At 49.0% G+C, this 25,119-nt stretch overlaps 1 protein-coding gene across 13 annotated transcripts in view; it reads right to left on the reverse strand.

Annotated features, from left to right (window-relative positions):
* bahcc1a (BAH domain and coiled-coil containing 1a) overlaps positions 1-25,119 on the reverse strand; it is a 184,493-nt gene that overhangs the window by 121,466 nt on the left and 37,908 nt on the right. For 2 of the 13 annotated variants that reach the window (XM_090197414.1, XM_090197413.1), the window contains exon 1: positions 1,411-1,710. The exons of the other annotated variants lie outside the window; for them this stretch is intronic. In XM_090197414.1, the coding sequence (XP_090053540.1) occupies positions 1,411-1,423 (13 nt within the window). In that variant the 5' untranslated portion in view covers positions 1,424-1,710. Of the gene's footprint in view, positions 1-1,410; positions 1,711-25,119 lie in introns of those variants that run through there. 13 annotated transcript variants of the gene reach the window in all.

Below are 25,119 nucleotides of genomic sequence, written 5' to 3' on the forward strand. Positions count from 1 at the left end.
CTGGCTGACTGACTGGATGACTGACTGACTGACTGGTTGGCTGACTGGATGGAAGGCTGGCTGAGTGGAAGGCTAGCTGAGTGGAAGGCTGGCTGAGTGGAAGGCTGGCTGAGTGGAAGGCTAGCTGAGTGGAAGGCTGGCTTAGTGGAAGGCTGGCTGAGTGGAAGGCTGGCTGAGTGGAAGGCTGGCTGAGTGGAAGGCTAGCTGAGTGGAAGGCTGGCTGAGTGGAAGGCTGTCTGGGTGGAAGGCTGGCTGAGTGGAAGGCTGGCTGAGTGGAAGGCTGGCTGGCTGAGTGGAAGGCTGGCTGAGTGGAAGGCTGGCTGAGTGGAAGGCTGACTGCATCAACCTGCTCTCCATAGCTCACTGGTCAGCACAGATCAGAAAGAGGGAGAGGAGAGAGGAGAGGGAAAGAAAATAGATGGAGGGAGGAGAGGAGAGGAGAGAGGGAGGAGAAGAGAGAGGAGAGGGAAAGAAGAAAGAGGGAGGGAGGGAGGAGAGGAGAGAGGGAGGAGAGGAGAGAGGAGAGGGAGGAGAGAGCGAGGAGGGAGGGGGGAGAGGAGAGGGAGGAGAGGAGAGGGGAATTAGAGAGAGAGGAGATGAGAGCGGGAAGAGAGGAGAGAGGGAGGAGAGGAGAGAGGGAGGGGGAGAGGAGAGAGGGAGGAGAGAGGAGATGAGAGGGGAAGAGAGGAGAGAGGGAGGAGAAGAGAGAGGGAGGGAGGAGAGGAGAGAGGGAGGAGAGGAGAAAGGAGAGGGAAAGAAGAGAGAGGGAGGAGAGGAGAGAGAGAGGAGAGAGGGAGAAGAGAGACACATACACACTCCAAGTTCTCACACACACACACACACACACACACACAGATCTTCACACACAACACATATCTACAGACACCACACATATCTACACACACCACACAGATGTCTCTAAAACAGACACAATGCAGAGCTGTGAATCACTCCATCTGCCAACTATCTGAGGAGGAATGGGAGACAAACCCACTGTGTTCCCACAGTCAGTCAACAGTCAATATCACGAGGCAGTATGTGTAACCTTCAGTATACAGCGTGTGCTTATGATTATACTCCCCAACGTTTCTCCTGTCATCTAGGCCAAGAAAATAAAGCCCCTCCCTTCCTCTCTCAGACTGAATCAATAGAAGGAAGAGCTGAGTGATCAAACATTAAAGTCAGAAAAGTTATTTTTTTCTCCAGGAACTTTGTCTTTGTGAACTTTGTGAGTCAGAAACAAGGTGAAGTAGCGAACCAACCCGTGGCTGACTGACTGGCTGGCTGGCTGACTGGCTGGCTGACTGGCATCTGCCACATTAAGACAAGACGAGAGAGAGAGAGAGAGAGAGAGAGAGAGTCATAGCCCATTGAATTGAAATAGAAGGAGAGAGTCCAGTCTCTACTTACCCAGTAAGAACATACTGTTAGTGGCAGCAGACTCTTTGCTCTCTTGTCAGTGGAATATTCCAATCCTGTCCTTCAGTTGATTTCAGAACAACAGACGTGTCCTATCACAGTAATACCATGTCACAGTAATACAGGAACCCAGACGAACACTGAAACTAACCAGACTGCAGAAATACTCCCAGACAAACAGTTGAACCCAGCAACTCAACCCTGGAAAAGTCACTAGAGAGAGAGAGACTGACTGACAGACTGCACAGAACGAAGCCTGGGAGCCGACTGAGGAACTCGGTGCGTACTTCCTCGCAATAAAAACAAAAAGGAATTTCAAATGGCTACTAAAATGGGGGGATTTCCTCAGAACAGTCAGAGTCATCTTGAAAACATTAAAGGAACTGGTAGCCAAATTCCTGTTGGTTTGGAAACAACTGTGGTGGGAGGACAAGAGTTTAGCTGGCCCCCTCTCTCTTTGTGTTCTGGAGGGGGTGGAGTGGGAGAGTTGGACCCCCCAGGGACTGGAGCGCGGGGGCCCGTCTGATCAGAACCAGAGAGCCAGGCTGTAGCTGGAGCCAGGCCAGAGCAGGACTGGAGGGCTGGGGGAAAGTGTCAGCACTACACGCCTCCAACACTCTGCACACTGCGTGCCTGTGGAGGGACTTTAGTGGATGTGGTCAGAGCGGGGGAGAAACGGACAGAGGGCGCGAGAGAGAGAGAGGGAGAGAGGGCGCGGGAGATAGAGAGGGAGAGAGGGCGCGAGAGGTAGAGAGAGAGAGAGGGACAGAGGGCGTGAGAGGGAGAAACAGACAGAGGGCGCGAGAGGTAGAGAGGGACAGAGGGGAGAAGGGTGTGTACAGTAGAGAGGTAATATACAGGAGAGAGGGGAAAAGGGTGTGTACAGTAGAGAGGTAATATACAGGAGAGAAGGAGAGAAATTAGTGAGTGTATTGGTGGAGATAAGGTTTGAGGAGTGTGTGTGTGTGTGTGTGTGTGTGTGTGTGTGTGTGTGTGTGTGTGTATGTGCCTGCGCGTTTGTGTGTTTGTGTGTGTGTGTGTGTGTGCCTGCGCGTTTGTGTGTGTGCGTTTGTGTGTGTGTGTGTGCGTGTGTGCCTGCACGTTTGTGTGTGTGTGTGTGTGTGTGCCTGCGCGTTTGTGTGTGTGCGTTTGTGTGTGTGTGTGTGTGCCTGCGCGTTTGTGTGTGTGTGCGTTTGTGTGTGTGCGTGTGTGCCTGCACGTGTGTGTGTGTGTGTGTGTGTGTGTGTGTGTGTGTGTGTGTGTGTGTGTGTGTGTGTGTGCGTGTGTGTGTGTGTGTGTGTGTGTGTGTGTGTGTGTGTGTGTGTGTGTGTGTGTGTGTGTGTGTGTGTGTGTGTAGTGGGTGTCTCTGATTTGACAGTCTGTGTTTGTTGAGTGCCTTCGTGGTCAGCCACTCGCTCGTGAATCCAGGGGACTGAAAGAGGTGGAAAGGATTCTGGGATGTTTTTCCCAAAGTGCTATGCAAATAAAATTGTCTTAGAAAAGGTCAACCGAAGCTCACCACCCACCTCAGCCAGCTGTTTAGACAATATAGTTCTTTACATGATCAGGATGAGAGATTCTAATCCCAAACAAATGAGCTCTCCTGGCTGCTCCTGTGTTGGCTATACGCCTCATCTAGTTCTGGATACAGACAATGCTGCCACACACACACACACACACACACACTCCTTGATGCCAGAGAGACAGAGAACAGCCAATAGGTGGATAAAGGCTGTATGGGATCCTGTTATAGTGTGTGTAGAGGGTGGAGTACATGGCATTCTCTGATGAGACACACACATCCTACCAACATAATAGCCTTTAACTCTCTCTCTCTCTCTCTCTCTCTGTGTGTGTGTGTGTGTGTGTGTGTGTGTGTGTGTGTGTGTGTGTGTGTGTGTGTGTGTGTGTGTGTGTGTGTGTGTGTGTGTGTGTGTGTGTGTGTGAGAGAGGGAGGGAGGGGAAAACACATCTGGACAGCCCTGACAGTGTGATGGGGGGAACACATGCTGTGTTCTCATACCTACAGCGCCCTCCTCTCCCGAGGCAGTCAGATTCTCTTTTAATATAATGAATCATTTATAAACCTTCTGCCTCTGCTCACACAGGTTTCTCATTGTCAAGAAATGGTCTCATCCGCCGCCCGCTCAAACACTCTCACCACTGTGCCAACTGTGGGGAAAACAGACAGGAACGTCGGGAATGGCTGTCTGGACGGGTTCCTGCTGAAGACACGTTTTATGGGCACACAGCGCGGGGGTAGATATTTGCAGAAGACCGGGATGTGTGGCGTTTCACAGACAATAAGAGCTTTGAGCTTTCAGGGCTGGGAGTAGGGCTGGGAGTAGGGCTGGGAGTAGGGATGGGAGTAGGGCTAGGAGAAGGGATGGGAGTAGGGCTGGGAGTAGGGCTGGGAGAAGGGATGGGAGTAGGGCTGGGAGAAGGGCTGGGAGAAGGGATGGGAGTAGGGCTGGGAGAAGGGATGGGAGAAGGGATGGGAGTAGGGCTGGGAGAAGGGCTGGGAGTAGGGCTGGGAGAAGGGATGGGAGAAGGGATGGGAGAAGGGATGGGAGTAGGGCTGGGAGAAGGGCTGGGAGTAGGGCTGGGAGTAGGGCTGGGAGAAGGGATGGGAGTAGGGCTGGGAGAAGGGATGGGAGAAGGGATGGGAGTAGGGCTGGGAGAAGGGCTGGGAGTAGGGCTGGGAGAAGGGATGGGAGTAGGGCTGGGAGAAGGGATGGGAGAAGGGATGGGAGTAGGGCTGGGAGAAGGGCTGGGAGTAGGGCTGGGAGTAGGGCTGGGAGTAGGGCTGGGACAGAGGCATGGGAGTCTGGATCTGTGTGTGAAAGCAGAGCAGGGTGCTGAGTCACACTCCTTTACTCTCTGGGGAGACAGAGATGCATTCCAGGCTGGGACACAGGAGGTGGGGGCCAGGAGGGACAACCAGGACAAATGAGCCTAAGCCCTGTTTCCTCCCTCCACACCCACACATGCATGCACACACACACACACACAGTGAGTAAGGACGAGTCTGGCTGTAGACAGACATGGAAGGCCAGAGGTGGAGACGTATAATGAATTACAGCACTAAAAGAAAAAAGTCTCTCTAAATATAACAGAAAAGGCCTCTCCCTTTTTCTCTCTCTCTCTCTCTCTCTCTCTCTCTCTCTCTCCCTCGCTCTCTCCCTCCCTTTCCCTCTCTCTCTCGCTCTAGCGCTCCCTCTCTTCTCTCTCTCTCTCTCTCTCTCTCTCTCTCTCCCTCTCTCTCTCTCTCTCTCTTTCTCTTTCTCTCTCTCCCTCGCTCTCTCTCTCCCTTTCCCTCGCTCTTTCTCTCCCTTTCCCTCCCTCTCTCTCTCTCCCTCGCTCTCGCTCTCTCTCCCTTTCCCTCCCTCTCAATCTCTAGCTCTCTCTCTCTCTCTCCTTCTCTTCCTCCCTCTCTCTCGCTCTAGCGCTCCCTCTTCTCTCTCTCTCTCTCCCTCTCTCTCTCTCACCTTCTCTGTCTTTTGCTCAACACTTTTAGAGCACTGTTAACATCACAGAAAAGGCCATGTTTCTCCAGAATGGACCAGACTCTCACTACACAGCGTGTTTTCTCTCCAAACATACTTTGTTATTTACAACACAGTGTAACTTTATTACATTCCACTCTTCACCACCTGCTAAAACAGCATTAGTGCCTCCTTTTTTACCAGACAAAACACAACCCCTCTCTAAACTGCACCATAAACGGCTGACATTTGCTGAAATTTAGCAGAGGGGCAGAGTAGCCTTCTTTTGTATACAGGGCAGCGATACAATCCTCAAGGAGAATCATTTGTTATCTGTCTAAACTTTGGTGAGTGTGCTTGTTGACTGACCCATTGTTACAGGAGATGCTTTCAGGGCCGTTGTTGGGGGCCAGAGTCCTTATTTCTCAGCCATGAAGTTATGATTACCATAGTGGGCTCATCCATCTCATTCTGTACCTCTCTTTCACACACACACACACACACACACACACACACACACACACACACACACACACACACACACACACACACACACACACACACACACACACACTCTCTCCACACACAGAAACACACACACACACTCTCTCTCCACACACATACACACGTACACACGTACACACACACTCACACATACACTCACTCTCTCTCCACACACATACACACGTACACACACACAAACATGCGCACACACACTCTCTTTCCACAAACACACGCGCACACAAACACACACACAAAGCGAAGCCGCCCACAGCTGCGTCAGCCCATCTCCCAACAACCCAATCTGTTTTCTTTCCCATGATGTTTCCCATTGGCACAGAGAGGAGAAAATCTGATTTACTCCCCCACAGGGCCCATACAGTTACACTGATATGGAAAATGATTTCAGAGGCTGCTTGAGCCCATTATTAGCCCGTTATTTCTGTCTCCTACATTAATGACACACATTTCTTCCCAGCATTGTGCATCTCACAGAGGGAAGGATGAGGAAGGGAGAGGGGAGGAAGAAGAGGAAAGGAGGGGAGGGGGAGACGAGGAGTAAGAAGAGGAGAGGAGGGGAGGAGGAGAAGAGGAGGAAGAAGAGGAAAGGAGGGGAGGGGGAGACGAGGAGGAAGAAGAGGAGAGGAGGGGAGGGGAGAAGAGGAGGAAGAAGGGAGGAGGAGCAAGAAGAGGACGGGAAGAAGGGAGAGAGAGGAGGAGGAAGAGAAGGGGGGGGAGGAGGAGGAAGAAGAGGAGAGGAAGAAGGGAGGGAGAGGAGGAGGAAGAAGGGAAGGGGATTCTCCTAGGGGAGAGTCTTACAACAGAGAGTCCTTCACCCCTCACACTATATCCTGACATCCAAGAGCTCTCTCACACTCCCCATGACACACACACAAACATACCCACACACACACACAAACATACCCACACACACACACACACACACATACACACACACACACACACACACACATGAACACACAAAATCCAATCAAGAGCGGGAATTTAAATTATCACGGCTTTCAAATAAAGCCTCCCAAAATCACAGCATAAAAATATCCTCGCGAGAAACAGGGCAAACGCAAAAAGGATTTCATCACCTGGTTCCACTGTATTCAGCTCAGGGGCTTGTTTAATCTCTATCATTTAATACAGTTTGTATAATCTCTATCATTTAATACAGTTTGTATAATCTCTATAATTTAATAGATTTTGTATAATCTCTATCATTTAATACAGTTTGTATAATCTCTATCATTTAATACAGCTTGTATAATCTCTATCATTTAATACAGCTTGTATAATCTCTATCATTTAATACAGTTTGTATAACCTCTATCATTTAATAGATCTTGTATAATCTCTATCATTTAATACAGTTTGTATAATCTCTGTCATTTAATACAGTTTGTATAATCTCTATCATTTAATACATCTTGTATAATCTCTACCATTTAATACATCTTGTATAATCTCTGTCATTTAATACAGCTTGTATAATCTCTATCATTTAATACAGCTTGTATAATCTCTATCATTTAATACAGCTTGTATAATCTCTATAATGTAATAGATCTTGTATAATCTCTATCATTTAATACAGTTTGTATAATCTCTATCATTTAATACAGCTTGTATAATCTCTATCATTTAATACAGCTTGTATAATCTCTATCATTTAATACAGTTTGTATAACCTCTATCATTTAATACAGTTTGTATAATCTCTATAATTTAATACAGTTTGTATAATCTCTATCATTTAATAGATCTTGTATAATCTCTATCATTTAATACAGTTTGTATAATCTCTGTCATTTAATACAGTTTGTATAATCTCTATCATTTAATACATCTTGTATAATCTCTACCATTTAATACATCTTGTATAATCTCTGTCATTTAATACAGCTTGTATAATCTCTATCATTTAATACAGTTTGTATAATCTCTATCATTTTATACAGTTTGTATAATCTCTATCATTTAATAGATCTTGTATAATCTCTATCATTTAATACAGCTTGTATAATCTCTGTCATTTAATACAGTTTGTATAATCTCTATCATTTAATACAGTTTGTATAATCTCTATCATTTTATACAGTTTGTATAATCTCTATCATTTAATAGATCTTGTATAATCTCTACCATTTAATACATCTTGTATAATCTCTGTCATTTAATACAGCTTGTATAATCTCTATCATTTAATACAGTTTGTATAATCTCTATCATTTAATACAGTTTGTATAATCTCTATCATTTAATACAGTTTGTATAATCTCTATAATTTAATACAGCTTGTATAATCTCTATCATTTAATACAGCTTGTATAATCTCTATCATTTAATACAGTTTGTATAATCTCTATCATTTAATAGATCTTGTATTATCTCTACTATTTTAAAAAGATTGTATAATCTCTATAATTTAATAGATCTTGTATAATCTCTATCATTTAATAGATCTTGTATTATCTCTACTATTTTAAAAAGATTGTATAATCTCTATAATTTAATAGATCTTGTATAATCTCTATCATTTAATACAGTTTATATTATCTCCATAATGTAATACAGCACCCCAAACATCATCTAATAATGGTAGCAACCAATACACCAATCCCTTTCAGAAAACAGCCTGGACTTTGGTTTAGTGAACACACACTTATTTCAAACATTGTTTAGTTTGTTGTTAGAAAGGTACGTCAGAGACAGATACATGAGGAATGACCTGATGAAAATAAACTCAGTGGGGATTGAAGCCCAGGTGGTAGAGGACCATACAGTAGGGAGGGTAGAGGACCCTACAGTAGGGAGGGTAGACGACCATACAGTAGGGAGGGTAGAGGACCCTACAGTATGGAGGGTAGAGGACCATACAGTAGGGAGGGTAGAGGACCATACAGTAGGGAGGGTAGAGGACCATACAGTATGGAGGGTAGAGGACCCTACAGTAGGGAGGGTAGACCATACAGTATGGAGGGTAGAGGACCATACAGTAGGGAGGGTAGAGGATAATACAGTAGGGAGGGTAGAGGACCATACAGTAGGGAGGGTAGACCATACAGTATGGAGGGTAGAGGACCCTACAGTAGGGAGGGTAGAGGACCATACAGTAGGGAGGGTAGACCATACAGTATGGAGGGTAGAGGACCATACAGTAGGGAGGGTAGAGGACCATACAGTAGGGAGGGTAGACCATACAGTATGGAGGGTAGAGGACCCTACAGTAGGGAGGGTAGAGGACCATACAGTATGGAGGGTAGATGACCATACAGTAGGGAGGGTAGAGGACCCTACAGTATGGAGGGTAGAGGACCATACAGTAGGGAGGGTAGACCATACAGTATGGAGGGTAGAGGACCATACAGTAGGGAGGGTAGAGGACCATACAGTAGGGAGGGTAGAGGACCATACAGTATGGAGGGTAGAGGACCATACAGTAGGGAGGGTAGAGGACCATACAGTAGGGAGGGTAGAGGACCCTACAGTAGGAAGGGTAGACCATACAGTATGGAGGGTAGCGGACCATACAGTAGGGAGGGTAGAGGACCATACAGTAGGGAGGGTAGACCATACAGTATGGAGGGTAGAGGACCCTACAGTAGGGAGGGTAGAGGACCATACAGTATGGAGGGTAGAGGACCATACAGTAGGGAGGGTAGAGGACCCTACAGTATGGAGGGTAGAGGACCATACAGTAGGGAGGGTAGACCATACAGTATGGAGGGTAGAGGACCATACAGTAGGGAGGGTAGAGGACCATACAGTAGGGAGGGTAGAGGACCATACAGTAGGGAGGGTAGAGGACCCTACAGTAGGGAGGGTAGACCATACAGTATGGAGGGTAGAGGACCATACAGTAGGGAGGGTAGAGGACCATACAGTAGGGAGGGTAGAGGACCATACAGTAGGGAGGGTAGAGGACCATACAGTAGGGAGGGTAGAGGACCATACAGTAGGGAGGGTAGAGGACCATACAGTAGGGAGGGTAGAGGACCATACAGTAGGGAGGGTAGAGGACCATACAGTAGGGAGGGTTTAGGACCATACAGTAAGGAGGGTAGAGGACCCTACAGTAGGGAGGGTAGAGGACAATACAGTAGGGAGGGTTTAGGACCATACAGTAAGGAGGGTAGAGGACCCTACAGTAGGGAGGGTAGAGGACCATACAGTAGGGAGGGTAGAGGACCATACAGTAAGGAGGGTAGAGGACCCTACAGTAGGGAGGGTAGAGGACCATACAGTAGGGAGGGTAGAGGACCATACAGTAGGGAGGGTAGAGGACCATACAGTAGGGAGGGTAGAGGACCCTACAGTAGGGAGGGTAGAGGACCATACAGTAGGGAGGGTAGAGGACCATACAGTAGGGAGGGTAGAGGACCCTACAGTAGGAAGGGTAGACCATACAGTATGGAGGGTAGCGGACCATACAGTAGGGAGGGTAGAGGACCATACAGTATGGAGGGTAGAGGACCATACAGTAGGGAGGGTAGAGGACCCTACAGTAGGGAGGGTAGAGGACCCTACAGTAAGGAGGGTAGAGGACCCTACAGTAGGGAGGGTAGAGGACCCTACAGTAGGGAGGGTAGAGGACCCTACAGTATGGAGGGTAGAGGACCCTACAGTAGGGAGGGTAGAGGACCCTACAGTAGGGAGGGTAGAGGACCCTACAGTAGGGAGGGTAGAGGACCATACAGTATGGAGGGTAGAGGACCCTACAGTAGGGAGGGTAGACCATACAGTATGGAGGGTAGAGGACCATACAGTAGGGAGGGTAGAGGATAATACAGTAGGGAGGGTAGAGGACCATACAGTAGGGAGGGTAGAGGACCATACAGTAGGGAGGGTAGAGGACCATACAGTAGGGAGGGTTTAGGACCATACAGTAAGGAGGGTAGAGGACCCTACAGTAGGGAGGGTAGAGGACAATACAGTAGGGAGGGTTTAGGACCATACAGTAAGGAGGGTAGAGGACCCTACAGTAGGGAGGGTAGAGGACCATACAGTAGGGAGGGTAGAGGACCATACAGTAAGGAGGGTAGAGGACCCTACAGTAGGGAGGGTAGAGGACCATACAGTAGGGAGGGTAGAGGACCATACAGTAGGGAGGGTAGAGGACCATACAGTAGGGAGGGTAGAGGACCCTACAGTAGGGAGGGTAGAGGACCATACAGTAGGGAGTGTAGAGGACCATACAGTAGGGAGGGTAGAGGACCATACAGTAAGGAGGGTAGAGGACCATACAGTAGGGAGGGTAGAGGACCATACAGTAAGGAGGGTAGAGGACCCTACAGTAGGGAGGGTAGAGGACCATACAGTAGGGAGGGTAGAGGACCATACAGTAGGGAGGGTAGAGGACCCTACAGTAACGTAAACATCTCATTTACATAAGAATTCAGACCCTTTACTTAGTACTTTGTTGAAGCACCTTTGGCAGCGATTACAGCCTTGAGTCTTCTTGGGTATGATGCTACAGGCTTGGTACACCTGTATTTGGGGAGTTTCTCCCATTATTCTCTGCAGATCCTCTCAAGCTCTGTCAGGTTGGATGGGGAGCGTCACTGCACAGCTATTTTCAGGTCTCCTCAGATATATTAGAATGGGTTCAAGTCCGGGCTCTGGCTGGGCCACTCAAGGACATTCCGAGACTTGTCCGAGACTTGCCACTCCTGCGTTGTCTGGGCTGTGTGCTTAGAGTCGTTGTCCTGTTGGAAAGTGAACCTTCACCCCAGTCTGAGGTCCTGAGCGGTCTGGAGGAGGTTTTCATCATGGATCTCTCTGTACTTTGCGCCGTTCATCTTTGCCTCGATCCTGACTAGTCTCCCAGTCCCTGCTGCTGAAAACATCCCCACAGCATGATGCCGCCGCCACCACCATGCTTCACCGTAGGGATGCTGCCACCACCACCATGCTTCACCGTAGGGATGCTGCCACCACCACCATGCTTCACCGTAGGGATGCTGCCACCACCACCATGCTTCACCGTAGGGATGCTGCCACCACCACCATGCTTCACCGTAGGGATGCTGCCACCACCACCATGCTTCACGCTATTGGATTTTCACAAATGCTTTGCTAAACGTAATTCCCAAACATTCTGTGATTTTAAGGAAATGTGAAAATGACCATATTTAAGTGCTTGCTTGTTAGAGAATGTAAAGAAAGGTGTCATATTCTTCCTGGGGGTGTATATGAACACATTTTAATAACATTTAACGTCGCTAAAATGCTGTCAGTTCCACTTTAAATATGACTAAGTTTCAATGTTCTCCACTTTGTCTCACAGGTCTCCTTCCAAACAGGATTTTCACACTCCTCCATTTTCACTGGAAACATCAAATGGAATGTTCTGGATGGGGTAAGTTTTACAGCTGATGACTGATCTGACTGAATCATTCGGCTTTGTGTCCTGTAAGCATGGTTTGGATTGGCTTGGTGACTAACTGTTGCGTGCAATTTTTCGACAAGGGAAAATCGTCCTCAGACACATACTCACACACACGCCATGCCATGTAGTTGGAAAATAAGGTTAGAACCAAGTGTTCAGCAATTCTCTGTAATTACTCCCCTTTAACTTTTCAACTTAATTGGCAAATGAAGGCATGGTTTAAACCTGGGGCAGATGTTCCTTCCCCCGGGGTGACCAGAAGGCTCCAGACTGGCAAAGCCTGGCACAGGGGATGGTGTCACTTTCTCTCGCTTGCTCTGTGTATGTGGGCGAGCACAAGCATGTGAGTGTGTGTGTGTGTGTGTGTGTGCGTGTGTGTGTGTGTGTGTGTGCGTGTGTGTGCATGTGAGTGTGTGGGTGTGTGTGTGTGCGTGTGTTCCCTGTATATCCCACTGGTTCAAGGCTATGTGCAGTGACGCCACACAGGAGGCAGTTAAAGTGTGTTTTGTGAGTGTGTTGAAGGAGGGGACTATACCCAGCACACCACACATATGCCCCTAGCCACATCAAAGGACGCCTCATAACCAAGTGCAGGGTGGTCTCCCCCTGCCTTAAGACCAACTGGGTTATGGTTAGGAGAGGGGCTACCGTGCTCTGTCTAACTGGGAAGACATGTTTGATTAGTTTGCTTTAGCTGAGATAGCAACAAGTACGACCGAGGAGACCGAGGAGAACCTGAGTATAATGCTACACACCAACACACACACACACACACACACACACACACACGTAGACGTACAGTATGTAGACAGACACACACACACACACAGACGTACAGTATGTAGACACTGACACACACACACACACGTAGACATACAGTATGTAGACACTGACACACACACACACACAGACGTACAGTATGTAGACACTGACACACACACACACACTGAAACATGAACTTACACGGACCACTCAGAACCCCCCCCCCCCCCCATGACACCGTATAACTCTGAGCAGCTCAGATTCATCACTACAGATTTAGTCCGCTGTCTCTCCTTTCATCCCCATTCTCTCCTTCTCTCTGTTTTCTCCCTCCAGCTCCATCACTCATCCTCCTCCTCTGTATTCTCTCTCCGTCCTCACACCCTCTCCATCATCTCTTTGTCTCTCCATCCTTCCCCCCATTGCTTTAGCTCCATATTCCTGTCCTCCCTCATCACCTCCCACTCTCCTTCTTACCTTCCCTCCTTCTTCTTTAAAAATGGACTTCCTCCCAATTCTCCCTTCTCTTCTTTTGGATACAACCCCCACCACCCAATCCCCCTGAATCACTCTGTCTCTCTCCTCCCTCTGTACACCCCTACCTCTGTCAGAGACACCCATAAATCAGTATCCCAGCATGATCACTGGTATGTCCAGTTGTCTCTTGTCTCGCTGTCTTTCTCTCAGTGTATTGAGAACCCAGCATTTCTCTCTCTCTCTCTCTCTCTCTCTCTCTCTCTGGCCAGGGCATGGTGGAGGGTTGAGTGGAGAGCAGAGCAGAGCTGAGCTGAGGGGTGGTGACCTGTGTGTTCTCCGCTGGCTGAGTGTAATATGATAAAGTCCTGTGAGGATCTGTGTGAGAGGAACACAAGGCAGCCATCCCCCTGCTCTGGCATCTCTCTGTTCTGATGTCTTCTGTCAGAGCAGCCGAGGGGAGCGGAGACAGAACACAGCAGATAACCCAACGGCTAGCCTTCCCAAGGTCCCTGAAGATCATTTGCTGTTTTTGGCAGAGGAGAATGGAGAGAACAACCAGGAGTAATGTTAAATTCTTGTAACATTGGATGAGACAAATGTGGGTGTTTGGGAGATAACCTGGAGGTGGACTGAAGAAAAGCACCTGGGTAGTCAAGGTCAGCTGGGTGTTACTTTGTACTTCAAGAGAATACACAATAAGCAACTGAGAGAAAGAGAGGGAGTGTGTGTGTGTGTGTGTACAACTGTGGCCCTCAAGGACATTTCTCCTTGACTCCTCCGCTCATAAACTCATTCCACCAAGGACACTCCCGCCTAGACCCTGCTCCCGTCTAGGCCCTGCTCCCGTCTAGGCCCTGCTCCCGTCTAGACCCTGCTCCCGTCTAGACCCTGCTCCCGTTTAGACCCTGCTCACGTCTAGGCCCTGCTCACGTCTAGGCCCTGCTCACATCTAGGCCCTGCTCCTGTCTAGACCCTGCTCCCGTCTAGACCCTGCTCCCGTCTAGACCCTTCTCCCGTCTAGGCCCTGCTCCCGTCTAGACCCTGCTCCCGTCTAGACCCTGCTCCCGTCTAGGCCCTGCTCCCGTCTAGGCCCTGCTCCCGTCTAGACCCTGCTCCCGTCTAGACCCTGCTCCCGTCTAGACCCTGCTCCCGTCTAGACCCTTCTCCCGTCTAGACCCTGCTCCCGTCTAGGCCCTGCTCCCGTCTAGACCCTTCTCCCGTCTAGGCCCTGCTCCCGTCTAGGCCCTGCTCCCGTCTAGACCCTGCTCCCGTCTAGACCCTTCTCCCGTCTAGGCCCTTCTCCCGTCTAGGCCCTGCTCCCGTCTAGACCCTGCTCACGTCTAGACCCTGCTCACGTCTAGGCCCTGCTCCCGTCAGACCCTGCTCACGTCTAGGCCCTGCTCACATCTAGGCCCTGCTCCTGTCTAGACCCTGCTCCCGTCTAGGCCCTGCTCCCGTCTAGGCCCTGCTCCCGTCAGACCCTGCTCCTGTCTAGACCCTTCTCCCGTCTAGGCCCTGCTACCTTATATAATGTTACTTACCCTACATTATTCATCTCATATGCATACGTATATACTGTACTCTATATCATTGACTGTATCCTTATGTAATACATGTATCACTAGCCACTTTAACTATGCCACTTTGTTTAAATACTCATCTCATATGTATAAACTGTACTCGATACCATCTACTGTATCTTGCCTATGCTGCTCTGTACCATCACTCATTCATATATCCTTATGTACATATTCTTTATCCCCTTACACGGTGTATAAGACAGTAGTTTTGGAATTGTTAGTTAGATTACTTGTTGGTTATTACTGCATTGTCGGAACTAGAAGCACAAGCATTTCACTACACTCGCATTAACATCTGCTAACCATGTGTATGTGACAAATAAAATTTGATTTGATTTGATTTGCTCCCGTCTAGACCCTTCTCCCGTCTAGGCCCTGCTCCCGTCTAGACCCTTCTCCCGTCTAGGCCCTGCTCCCGTCTAGACCCTGCTCCCGTCTAGACCCTTCTCCCGTCTAGGCTCTGCTCCCGTCTAGACCCTGCTCCCGTCTAGACCCTGCTCCCGTCTAGGCCCTGCTCCCGTCTAGACCCTGCTCCCGTTTAGACCCTGCTCCCGTCTAGGCCCTGCTCCCGTTTAGACCCTGCTCCCGTCTAGACCCTGCTCCCGTCTAGACCCTGCTCCCGTCTAGGCCCTGCTCCCGTCTAGACCCTGCTCCCGTTTAGACCCTGCTCCCGTCTAAACCCTGCTCCCGTCTAGGCCCTGCTCCCGTTTAGACCCTGCTCCCGTCTAGACCCTGCTCCCGTCTAGACCCTGCTCCCGTCTAGGCCCTGCTCCCGTCTAGACCCTGCTCCCGTTTAGACCCTGCTCCCGTCTAGACCCTTCTCCCGTCTAGGCCCTGCTCCCGTCTAGGCCCTGCTCCCGTCTAGACCCTGCTCCCGTCTAGACCCTTCTCCCGTCTAGGCCCTTCTCCCGTCTAGGCCCTGCTCCCGTCTAGACCCTGCTCACGTCTAGACCCTGCTCACGTCTAGGCCCTGCTCCCGTCAGACCCTGCTCACGTCTAGGCCCTGCTCACATCTAGGCCCTGCTCCTGTCTAGACCCTGCTCCCGTCTAGGCCCTGCTCCCGTCTAGGCCCTGCTCCCGTCAGACCCTGCTCCTGTCTAGACCCTTCTCCCGTCTAGGCCCTGCTACCTTATATAATGTTACTTACCCTACATTATTCATCTCATATGCATACGTATATACTGTACTCTATATCATTGACTGTATCCTTATGTAATACATGTATCACTAGCCACTTTAACTATGCCACTTTGTTTAAATACTCATCTCATATGTATAAACTGTACTCGATACCATCTACTGTATCTTGCCTATGCTGCTCTGTACCATCACTCATTCATATATCCTTATGTACATATTCTTTATCCCCTTACACGGTGTATAAGACAGTAGTTTTGGAATTGTTAGTTAGATTACTTGTTGGTTATTACTGCATTGTCGGAACTAGAAGCACAAGCATTTCACTACACTCGCATTAACATCTGCTAACCATGTGTATGTGACAAATAAAATTTGATTTGATTTGATTTGCTCCCGTCTAGACCCTTCTCCCGTCTAGGCCCTGCTCCCGTCTAGACCCTTCTCCCGTCTAGGCCCTGCTCCCGTCTAGACCCTGCTCCCGTCTAGACCCTTCTCCCGTCTAGGCTCTGCTCCCGTCTAGACCCTGCTCCCGTCTAGACCCTGCTCCCGTCTAGGCCCTGCTCCCGTCTAGACCCTGCTCCCGTTTAGACCCTGCTCCCGTCTAGGCCCTGCTCCCGTTTAGACCCTGCTCCCGTCTAGACCCTGCTCCCGTCTAGACCCTGCTCCCGTCTAGGCCCTGCTCCCGTCTAGACCCTGCTCCCGTTTAGACCCTGCTCCCGTCTAAACCCTGCTCCCGTCTAGGCCCTGCTCCCGTTTAGACCCTGCTCCCGTCTAGACCCTGCTCCCGTCTAGACCCTGCTCCCGTCTAGGCCCTGCTCCCGTCTAGACCCTGCTCCCGTTTAGACCCTGCTCCCGTCTAGGCCCTGCTCCCGTCTAGGCCCTGCTCCCATCTAGGCCCTGCTCCCGTCTAGACCCTGCTCCCGTCTAGGCCCTGCTCCCATCTAGGCTCTGCTCCCGTCTAGACCCTGCTCCCGTCTAGGCCCTGCTCCCGTCTAGACCCTGCTCCAGACCCTGTTACACTGAGTCTGACACCAGTCATCCCTGGAATGATGTTACACTGAGTCTGACACCGGTCATCCCTGGAATGACGTTACACTGAGTCTGACACCGGTCATCCCTGGAATGATGTTAAACTGAGTCTGACACAGGTCATCCCTGGAATTATGTTACACTGAGTCTGACACCGGTCATCCCTGGAATGATGTTAAACTGAGTCTGACACCGGTCATCCCTGGAATGATGTTAAACTGAGTCTGCTCAACATCTGCTGCCCCAAACACACTTCAGCGGGAATGAGTCAAATGAAGAGCCATTCCTGTTATCTGTACAGAGCTGAGAGAAGGTCATCTTTACTGGAAAACCAGCTGACCCAGTGAAACATACAGCAGGCCAATCATAAAGTCCTGGGCGGACACCCTCCCTCCACCTCTCCAATTGGTTAAGCCAGGCAAAAACCCAGCAGCAACCCAGCGGCTTACTGACTGGCTGGGGGACTGGCTTACTGACTGGCTGGCTGGCTGGCTTACTGACTGGCTGGGTGACTGGCTTACTGACTGGCTGGGTGACTGACTGGCTTACTGACTGGCTGGGTGACTGGCTTACTGGCTGGGTGACTGGCTTACTGACTGGCTGGGGGACTGGCTTACTGACTGGCTGGGTGACTGGCTGGGTGACTGGCTTACTGACTGGCTGGGTGACTGGCTTACTGACTGGCTGGGTGACTGACTGGCTTACTGACTGGCTGGGTGACTGGCTTACTGACTGGCTGGCTGGCTGGATACCACTGCCACTTACCGTCCCATCTTCCTCAGTAAAGTACACTACACTGCAGCTGGCTGCGTTTCCCGTGGGCTTCATCTGTATGGGCCGAATCAGAACTTGTGAAGAGTATAGCAACTAGAATGGCTTTTTCTTAAAGGTGAAATGCAGCTGTTTTTATCTCAATATCACATCATTTCTGGGAAACAAATAACATTTTCAAAAATAAACAAAAGTAGCTTTTTAGCAAAGAACAATTTCTGAAGCAAGAATTTTGCTAGGACTGTCTGGGAGTGGTCTGAGTGGGGAGGGGGAAACTAAACACTAGCTGTTATTGACAGAAAGGTTATGAACTCGCTTTCTTATTGGTCTGTTGACTTATTTACAGCCTGGTGACGTCACCATTTTACTGCCATTTACTTTATGTTATTTATCTTTACTTTACTTTATTTACGTATTGTTATTTTTTTATATTTCTTATTTTTGTTGCATTGATGAGAAGAAACTAAGTAAGCCTTTCGTTGGACAATGAAAAGAAGTCCATCCCACCAAAACAGGCTCTTTACACAAAAATGTGTAATAGTTTTCCCAACCTCACAGTATTATTCCTAACTCATAGTGTGGAAATATATATAAAAACACAAGGAAATCACGTTTTTGACTGCACTAGGCCTTTAATGAAATCATGCATTGATTGTCAATGGAAGACTAGACTTCTCCTGTCAGGGTCTGGGTCTCTGTGTGTATGTCCAGAGAGTGAAATGGGGCCAGAGGCTTTGAGAAGGGGAGTGAGGACGGTGAAATGGGGGTCAGAGGCTTTGAGAAGGGGAGTGAGGACGGTGAAATGGGGGTCAGAGGCTTTGAGAAGGGGAGTGAGGACGGTGAGAAGGGGGCTAGCGGCTTTGAGAAGGGGAGTGAGGACGGTGAAATGGGGGCCAGCAGCTTTGAGAAGGGGAGTGAGGACGGTGAGAAGGGGGTCAGAGGCTTTGAGAAGGGGAGTGAGGACGGTGAAATGGGGGCCAGCAGCTTTGAGAACGGGAGTGAGGACGGTGAGAAGGGGGCCAGCGGCTTTGAAAAGGGGAGTGAGGACGGTGAAATGGGGGCTAGCGGCTTTGAGAAGGGGAGTGAGGACGGTGAAATGGGGGTCAGAGGCTTTGAGAAGGGGAGTGAGGACGGTGAGAAGGGGGCCAGCGGCTTTGAGAAGGGGAGTGAGGACGGTGAAATGGGGGTTAGAGGCTTTGAGAAGGGGAGTGAGGACGGTGAAATGGGGGCTAGCGGCTTTGAGAAGGGGAGTGAGGACGGTGAAATGGAGGTCAGAGGCTTTGAGAATGGGAGTGAGGACGGTGAAATGGGGGTCAGAGGCTTTGAGAAGGGGAGTGAGGACGGTGAAATGGAGGTCAGAGGCTTTGAGAAGGGGAGTGAGGACGGTGAAATGGAGGTCAGAGGCTTTGAGAATGGGAGTGAGGACGGTGAAATGGGGGTCAGAGGCTTTGAGAAGGGGAGTGAGGACGGTGAAATGGAGGTCAGAGGCTTTGAGAAGGGGAGTGAGGACGGTGAAATGGAGGTCAGAGGCTTTGAGAAGGGGAGTGAGGACGGTGAAATGGGGGTCAGAGGCTTTGAGAAGGGGAGTGAGGACGGTGAAATGGGGGCCAGAGGCTTTGAGAAGGGGAGTGAGGACGGTGAGACGAGGGCCAGCAGCTTTGAGAAGGGGAGTGAGGACAGTGAAATGGGGGCTAGCGGCTTTGAGAAGGGGAGTGAGGACGGTGAAATGGGGGTCAGAGGCTTTGAGAAGGGGAGTGAGGACGGTGAGAAGGGGGCCGCCAGCGTCCAATACAAAATACACAGATGCCCTGCAGCTTCTCGTGTCTGTTTGTCAATACAAATGATACCTCTGCAAAGGCAGAATACACACACACACACACACACTCACACACACACAAACACACTCACACACATACACACACAGGGAGAGGGCAAGGGTGTGGAGAGTCAAGTCTGGGAAGATAATCATGTGACCCAGTAGACAGGAAGATAATCGTGTGCACCAGTAGACAGGAAGATAATCGTGTGACCCAGTAGACAGGAAGATGATCATGTGACCCAGTAGATAGGAAGATAATCATGTGACCCAGTAAACAGGGAGATAATCATGTGCGCCAGTAGACAGGAAGATAATAATGTGACCCAGTAGACAGGAAGATAATCATGTGACCCAGTAGTCAGGAAGATGATCATGTGAGCCAGTAGACAGGAAGATAATAATGTGAGCCAGTAGACAGGGAGATAATCATGTGACCCAGTAGACAGGAAGATGATCATATGACCTACTGGGAAGATAATCATGTGACCTACTGGGAAGATAATCATGTGACCTACTGGGAAGATAATCATGTGAGCCAGTAGACAGGAAGATAATAATGTTAGCCAGTAGACAGGTAGATAATCATGTGACCTACTGGGAAGATAATCATGTGACCCAGTAGAAAGGGTCCTGTTGATCAGTGGTGCTATTACATGCCTGGGTCAGAGTGTTACCCACTACAGGAAACACTTCAGTACACTTCAAGCTGCCTGTCTACGCATTGAAAATGATTAAAACCATATGTTTACAGGCAATGGCACCCTGGCACACTGGCACCCTGGCACACTGGCACACTGGCACCCTGGCACACTGGCACCCTGGCACTGTGTAGGTCTAAAACCAGAATATTGAATCCCTGTAACCATTAAACGGATGGAACAGCAGACAGTACGTTCACGTTGGCTTTTCTTTCTTTTTTACATACATTTAGCACTGCGGCCGTAAAACATGTCAGCACCTTCGGGCTGGGACCTGCTGTGTGTGTGTGTGTCTGTGCGCGAGCGTGCCTGCGCAGGGAGAGAGAGAGAGATGGATAGAGAGGGAGAGAGAGAGAGAGAGAGATGGAGAGAGATGTAGAGAGGGAGAAGAAGAGAGGTAGATGAAAAGAGAAGGAGAGAGGGATATGGCGAGACGGAGAGGAGGAGAGGGATATGGAGTGAGGGAGAAGGAGAGAGGGATATGGAGAGGGAGAGAAGGAGAGAGGGAGAAGGAGAGAGCGATAGGGATAGAGGGAGAGAAAGAGAGAGGGAGAAGGAGAGAGGGATATGGAGTGAGGGGGAGAAGGAGAGCGAGATAAGGATAGAGGGAGAGAAAGAGAGGGGGAGAAGGAGAGAGGGAGAAGGAGAGAGAGATAGGGATAGGGGGAGAGAAAGAGAGAGGGAGAAGGAGAGAGGGAGAAGGAGAGATAGTGATAGAAGGAGAGAAAGAGAGAGGGAGAAGGAGAGAGGGAGTACAGCACAGAAGAAACACCATCCGGGTGTCCTCCTCACGTCCAGGTAGGAGCAGCAGCTTTCAACAACCCATCACAACTCTGCAGACGAGCCAACCCCAGCCGAGATCTGGCACAGGGCTGAGGAGAAATGACTGGAGGAAGAAGGGAGGGAGGAGAGGAAAGGGGGAACGACAGATGACAGGAATAAAGGAGAGTTATTAGGTTAAAGTGAGGCAGTGAGGGGGAGAGGGACTTGTGATGTGTTTTTACATGAAAAGATAGAAAACGTGACAGCAGCTTTAAATGACTCCCCCTTCCACTCATCCTTATTCTCCCTGTCCTTTCTCTCTCCTTCCTTCTCTCTCTCTCTCTCTCTCTCTCTCTCCTTCCCCTTCCACTCATCCTTATTCTCCCTGTCCTTTCTCTCTCTCTCTCTCTCACTCTCCTTCCCCCTTCCACTCACCCTTATTCTCCCTGTCCTTTCTCTCTCCTTCCTTCCTTCTCTCTCTCTCTCTCTCTCTCTCTCTCTCTCTCTCTCCTTCCCCTTCCACTCATCCTTATTCTCCCTGTCCTTTCTCTCTCTCTCTCTCTCTCTCTCTCTCTCTCTCACTCTCTCTCTCTCTCTCTCAATTCAATTCAATTCAAGGGCTTTATTGGCATGGGAAACATGTGTTAACATTGCCAAAGCAAGTGAGGTAGACAACATACAAAGTGAATATATAAAGTGAAAAACAACAAAATTAACAGTAGACATTACACATACAGAGGTTTCAAAACAGTAAAGACATTACAAATGTCATATTATATATATATATATATATATATATACAGTGTTTTAACAATGTACAAATGGTTAAAGGACACAAGATAAAATAAATAAGCATAAATATGAGTTGTATTTACAATGGTGTGTGTTCTTCACTGGTTGCCCTTTTCTCGTGGCAACAGGTCACAAATCTTGCTGCTGTGATGGCACACTGTGGAATTTCACCCAGTAGATATGGGAGTTTTTCAAAATTGGATTTGTTTTCAAATTCTTTGTGGATCTGTGTAATCTGAGGGAAATATGTCTCTCTAATATGGTCATACATTTGGCAGGAGGTTAGGAAGTGCAGCTCAGTTTCCACCTCATTTTGTGGGCAGTGAGCACATAGCCTGTCTTCTCTTGAGAGCCATGTCTGCCTACGGCGGCCTTTCTCAATAGCAAGGCTATGCTCACTGAGTCTGTACATAGTCAAAGCTTTCCTTAATTTTGGGTCAGTCACAGTGGTCAGGTATTCTGCCGCTGTGTACTCTCTGTTTAGGGCCAAATAGCATTCTAGTTTGCTCTGTTTTTTTGTTAATTCTTTCCAATGTGTCAAGTAATTATCTTTTTGTTTTCTCATGATTTGGTTGGGTCTAATTGTGCTGTTGTCCTGTGGCTCTGTAGGGTGTGTTTGTGTTTGTGAACAGAGCCCCAGGACCAGCTTGCTTAGGGGACTCTTCTCCAGGTTCATCTCTCTGTAGGTGATGGCTTTGTTATGGAAGGTTTGGGAATCGCTTCCTTTTAGGTGGTTGTAGAATTTAACGGCTCTTTTCTGGATTTTGATAATTAGTGGGTATCGGCCTAATTATGCTCTGCAAGCATTATTTGGTGTTCTATGTTGTACACGGAGGATATTTTTGCAGAATTCTGCGTGCAGAGTCTCAATTTGATGTTTGTCCCATTTTGTGAAGTCTTGGTTGGTGAGCGAACCCCAGACCTCACAACCATAAAGGGCAACAGTGTCTAGATGGAATTTGTATTTGTGGTCCTGGTGACTGGACCTTTTTTGGAACACCATTATTTTGGTCTTACTGAGATTTACTGTCAGGGCCCAGGTCTGACAGAATCTGTGCATAAGATCTAGGTGCTGCTGTAGGCCCTCCTTGGTTGGTGACAGAAGCACCAGATCATCAGCAAACAGCAGACATTTGACTTCGGATTCTAGCAGGGGGAGGCCGGATGCTGCAGACTTTTCTGGTGGCGGCCCCTAATGTTCCGGTCAGGTGTCTCTCTCTCACTCTCCTTCCCCCTTCCATTCATCCTTATACTCCCTGTCCTTTCTCTCTCTCTCTCTCTCTCTCTCTCTCACTCTCTCTCACTCTCTTTCTCTCACTCTCCTTCCCCCTTCCACTCATCCTTATTCTCCCTGTCCTTTCTCTCTCTCTCTCTCTCTCTCTCTCTCTCTCTCTCTCTCTCTCTCTCACTCTCTCTCACGCTCTCTCTCTCACTCTCCTTCCCCCTTCCACTCACCCTTATTTTCTCTGTCCTTTCTCCCTCCTTCCTTCCTTCCTTCCTTCCTTCCTTCCTTCCTTCCTTCCTTCCTTCCTTCCTTCCTTCCTTCCTTCCTTCCTTCTCTCTCTCTCTCTCTCCTTCCCTCTTCTCACTCTTTCCTTCCCTCTTCTCACTCTCTCCTCCCCTCTATCTCTCTTTTTCTCTCTCACAGACGAAGACAAACACGCTCCCCCATTTTGCTACCATATGTCAGACACACATCTTTGTCATAATAAACACAACAACAAGTTTCACCAACCAGCCAACTGCTCTAGTTCATATTGTTGGTCCTGTTTTCTCTATAAGGTCTTGTGTGTGAACAGTTGTGTCAACACAGGCTGCTGTGAAGGAGCCCCACGGTCCTGTTGACACTTTACAACACTGCTTGTTTGCTCTGACCACAGAGTTGACCTATCAGCTGCCCGTACGCCTAATGAGGGGCTCGGCCATTGAAATAGAAGGGCTGTGTCCCTTCTAGGGATTCTATTTCTATACGTTCAGCTTTCAGTGGTGGCGCCCCCTAATGTTCCGGTCAGGTACTTGATGTGATTATACCTGGGTGAGAAAAGTAAGCCCCCATCTGCCAACCTGGATCTGTGCCAAAGTCAACCCTCACATTCCACTTATGACGCATGACTGATGCACCTTGTTCATTTTGCTCCAGCGTTTAAACACCTTTTGTGGAAAAATGCATTGATCGTATATAGCGAGTGTTACTTTACTCACAGTGAACGGTTGACCCACCTATTTTCTTGACAACTGCATCAATACCTATGGTAGTGACTGAAACACAGCTTGATGCTCTGCATTTTGGCCCAGAGAAAAGGCAGCCAGGGAGAGAGGGTTTCATGTATAATTAAAGGGATTTAAATGGCTTCTTCAAAGTAGACCCTGATTCCTATCAGCAAGCCACATAATCATTCATAGTCATTATCAACCTCTCCCCCTCTCTCTCACACCTTCTCCCCTTCTCCCGTCTCCATCCCTCTCCCTCAGGTTCCCTCTCTTGTTCTACATCTCCCTCCCCTTTGTCTCTCTCTCCCCCTTCTCTGTCTGTATGGGTAACAAGAGCTAGGTCCCCCCCCCCACTCTCACCCCCGTCTCCCCCTCTCTCTCACACCTTCTCCTCTTCTCCTGTCTCCATCCCTCTCCCTCAGGTTCCCTCTCTTGTTCTACATCTCCCTCCCCTTTGTCTCTCTCTTCCCCTTCTCTGTCTGTATGGGTAACAAGTGCTAGGTCCCCCCCTCACTCTCACCCCCGTCTCCCCCTCTCTCCGTCCTCCTTCTCCTCTCTCTCTCTGTGTAGGTGGGTGTGAGACTCCAGGTCTCAGTGTGTACACAGCAGGGCAAGGAAGGGTGAGCAGGATTTACAGTTAGCATCTTGGTGAATAAGGTGCACAAGGTGAGTAAGGTGTGTGTGTGTGTGTGTGTGTGTGTGTGTGTGTGTGTGTGTGTGTGTGTGTGTGTGTGTGTGTGTGTGTGTGTGTGTGTGTGTGTGTGTGTGTGTGTGTGTGTGTGTGTGTGTGTGTGTGTGTGAACAGAGCTGGTGGATGATCCAGACCCAATAGACAGAGTGTGTTTTTCAGATTTTTTCATCAAACAATAGAACCACAGGAGAACACAAATGGGTGACATAACAACACGGCTTTTAAATGATTTACAGGCAGCAAGTAGACCCTGTTTAACAACACGCATCCTTACCACAAACACAACACACTCCGCTAACAGGTTAGCACTATGAAGATTTACTAAAACACATCCTCCAAGACAACCTGTTGTTCAACACGCCTTTAACAAGATACAGACAGCACATAGCAGAGCTCTGTTTTCTCCTTCCCCTTTAACAAGATACAGACAGCACATAGCAGAGCTCTGTTTTCTCCTTCCCCTTTAACAAGATACAGACAGCACATAGCAGAGCTCTGTTTTCTCCTTCCTCTTTAACAAGATACAGACAGCACATAGCAGAGCTCTGTTTTCTCCTTCCCCTTTAACAAGATACAGACTGCACA

This window comes from Oncorhynchus mykiss, chromosome 13 (genome assembly GCF_057628025.1).
Source record: "Oncorhynchus mykiss isolate SJ-2025 chromosome 13, ASM5762802v1, whole genome shotgun sequence".
In the NCBI taxonomy this organism is placed as follows: domain Eukaryota; kingdom Metazoa; phylum Chordata; class Actinopteri; order Salmoniformes; family Salmonidae; genus Oncorhynchus; species Oncorhynchus mykiss.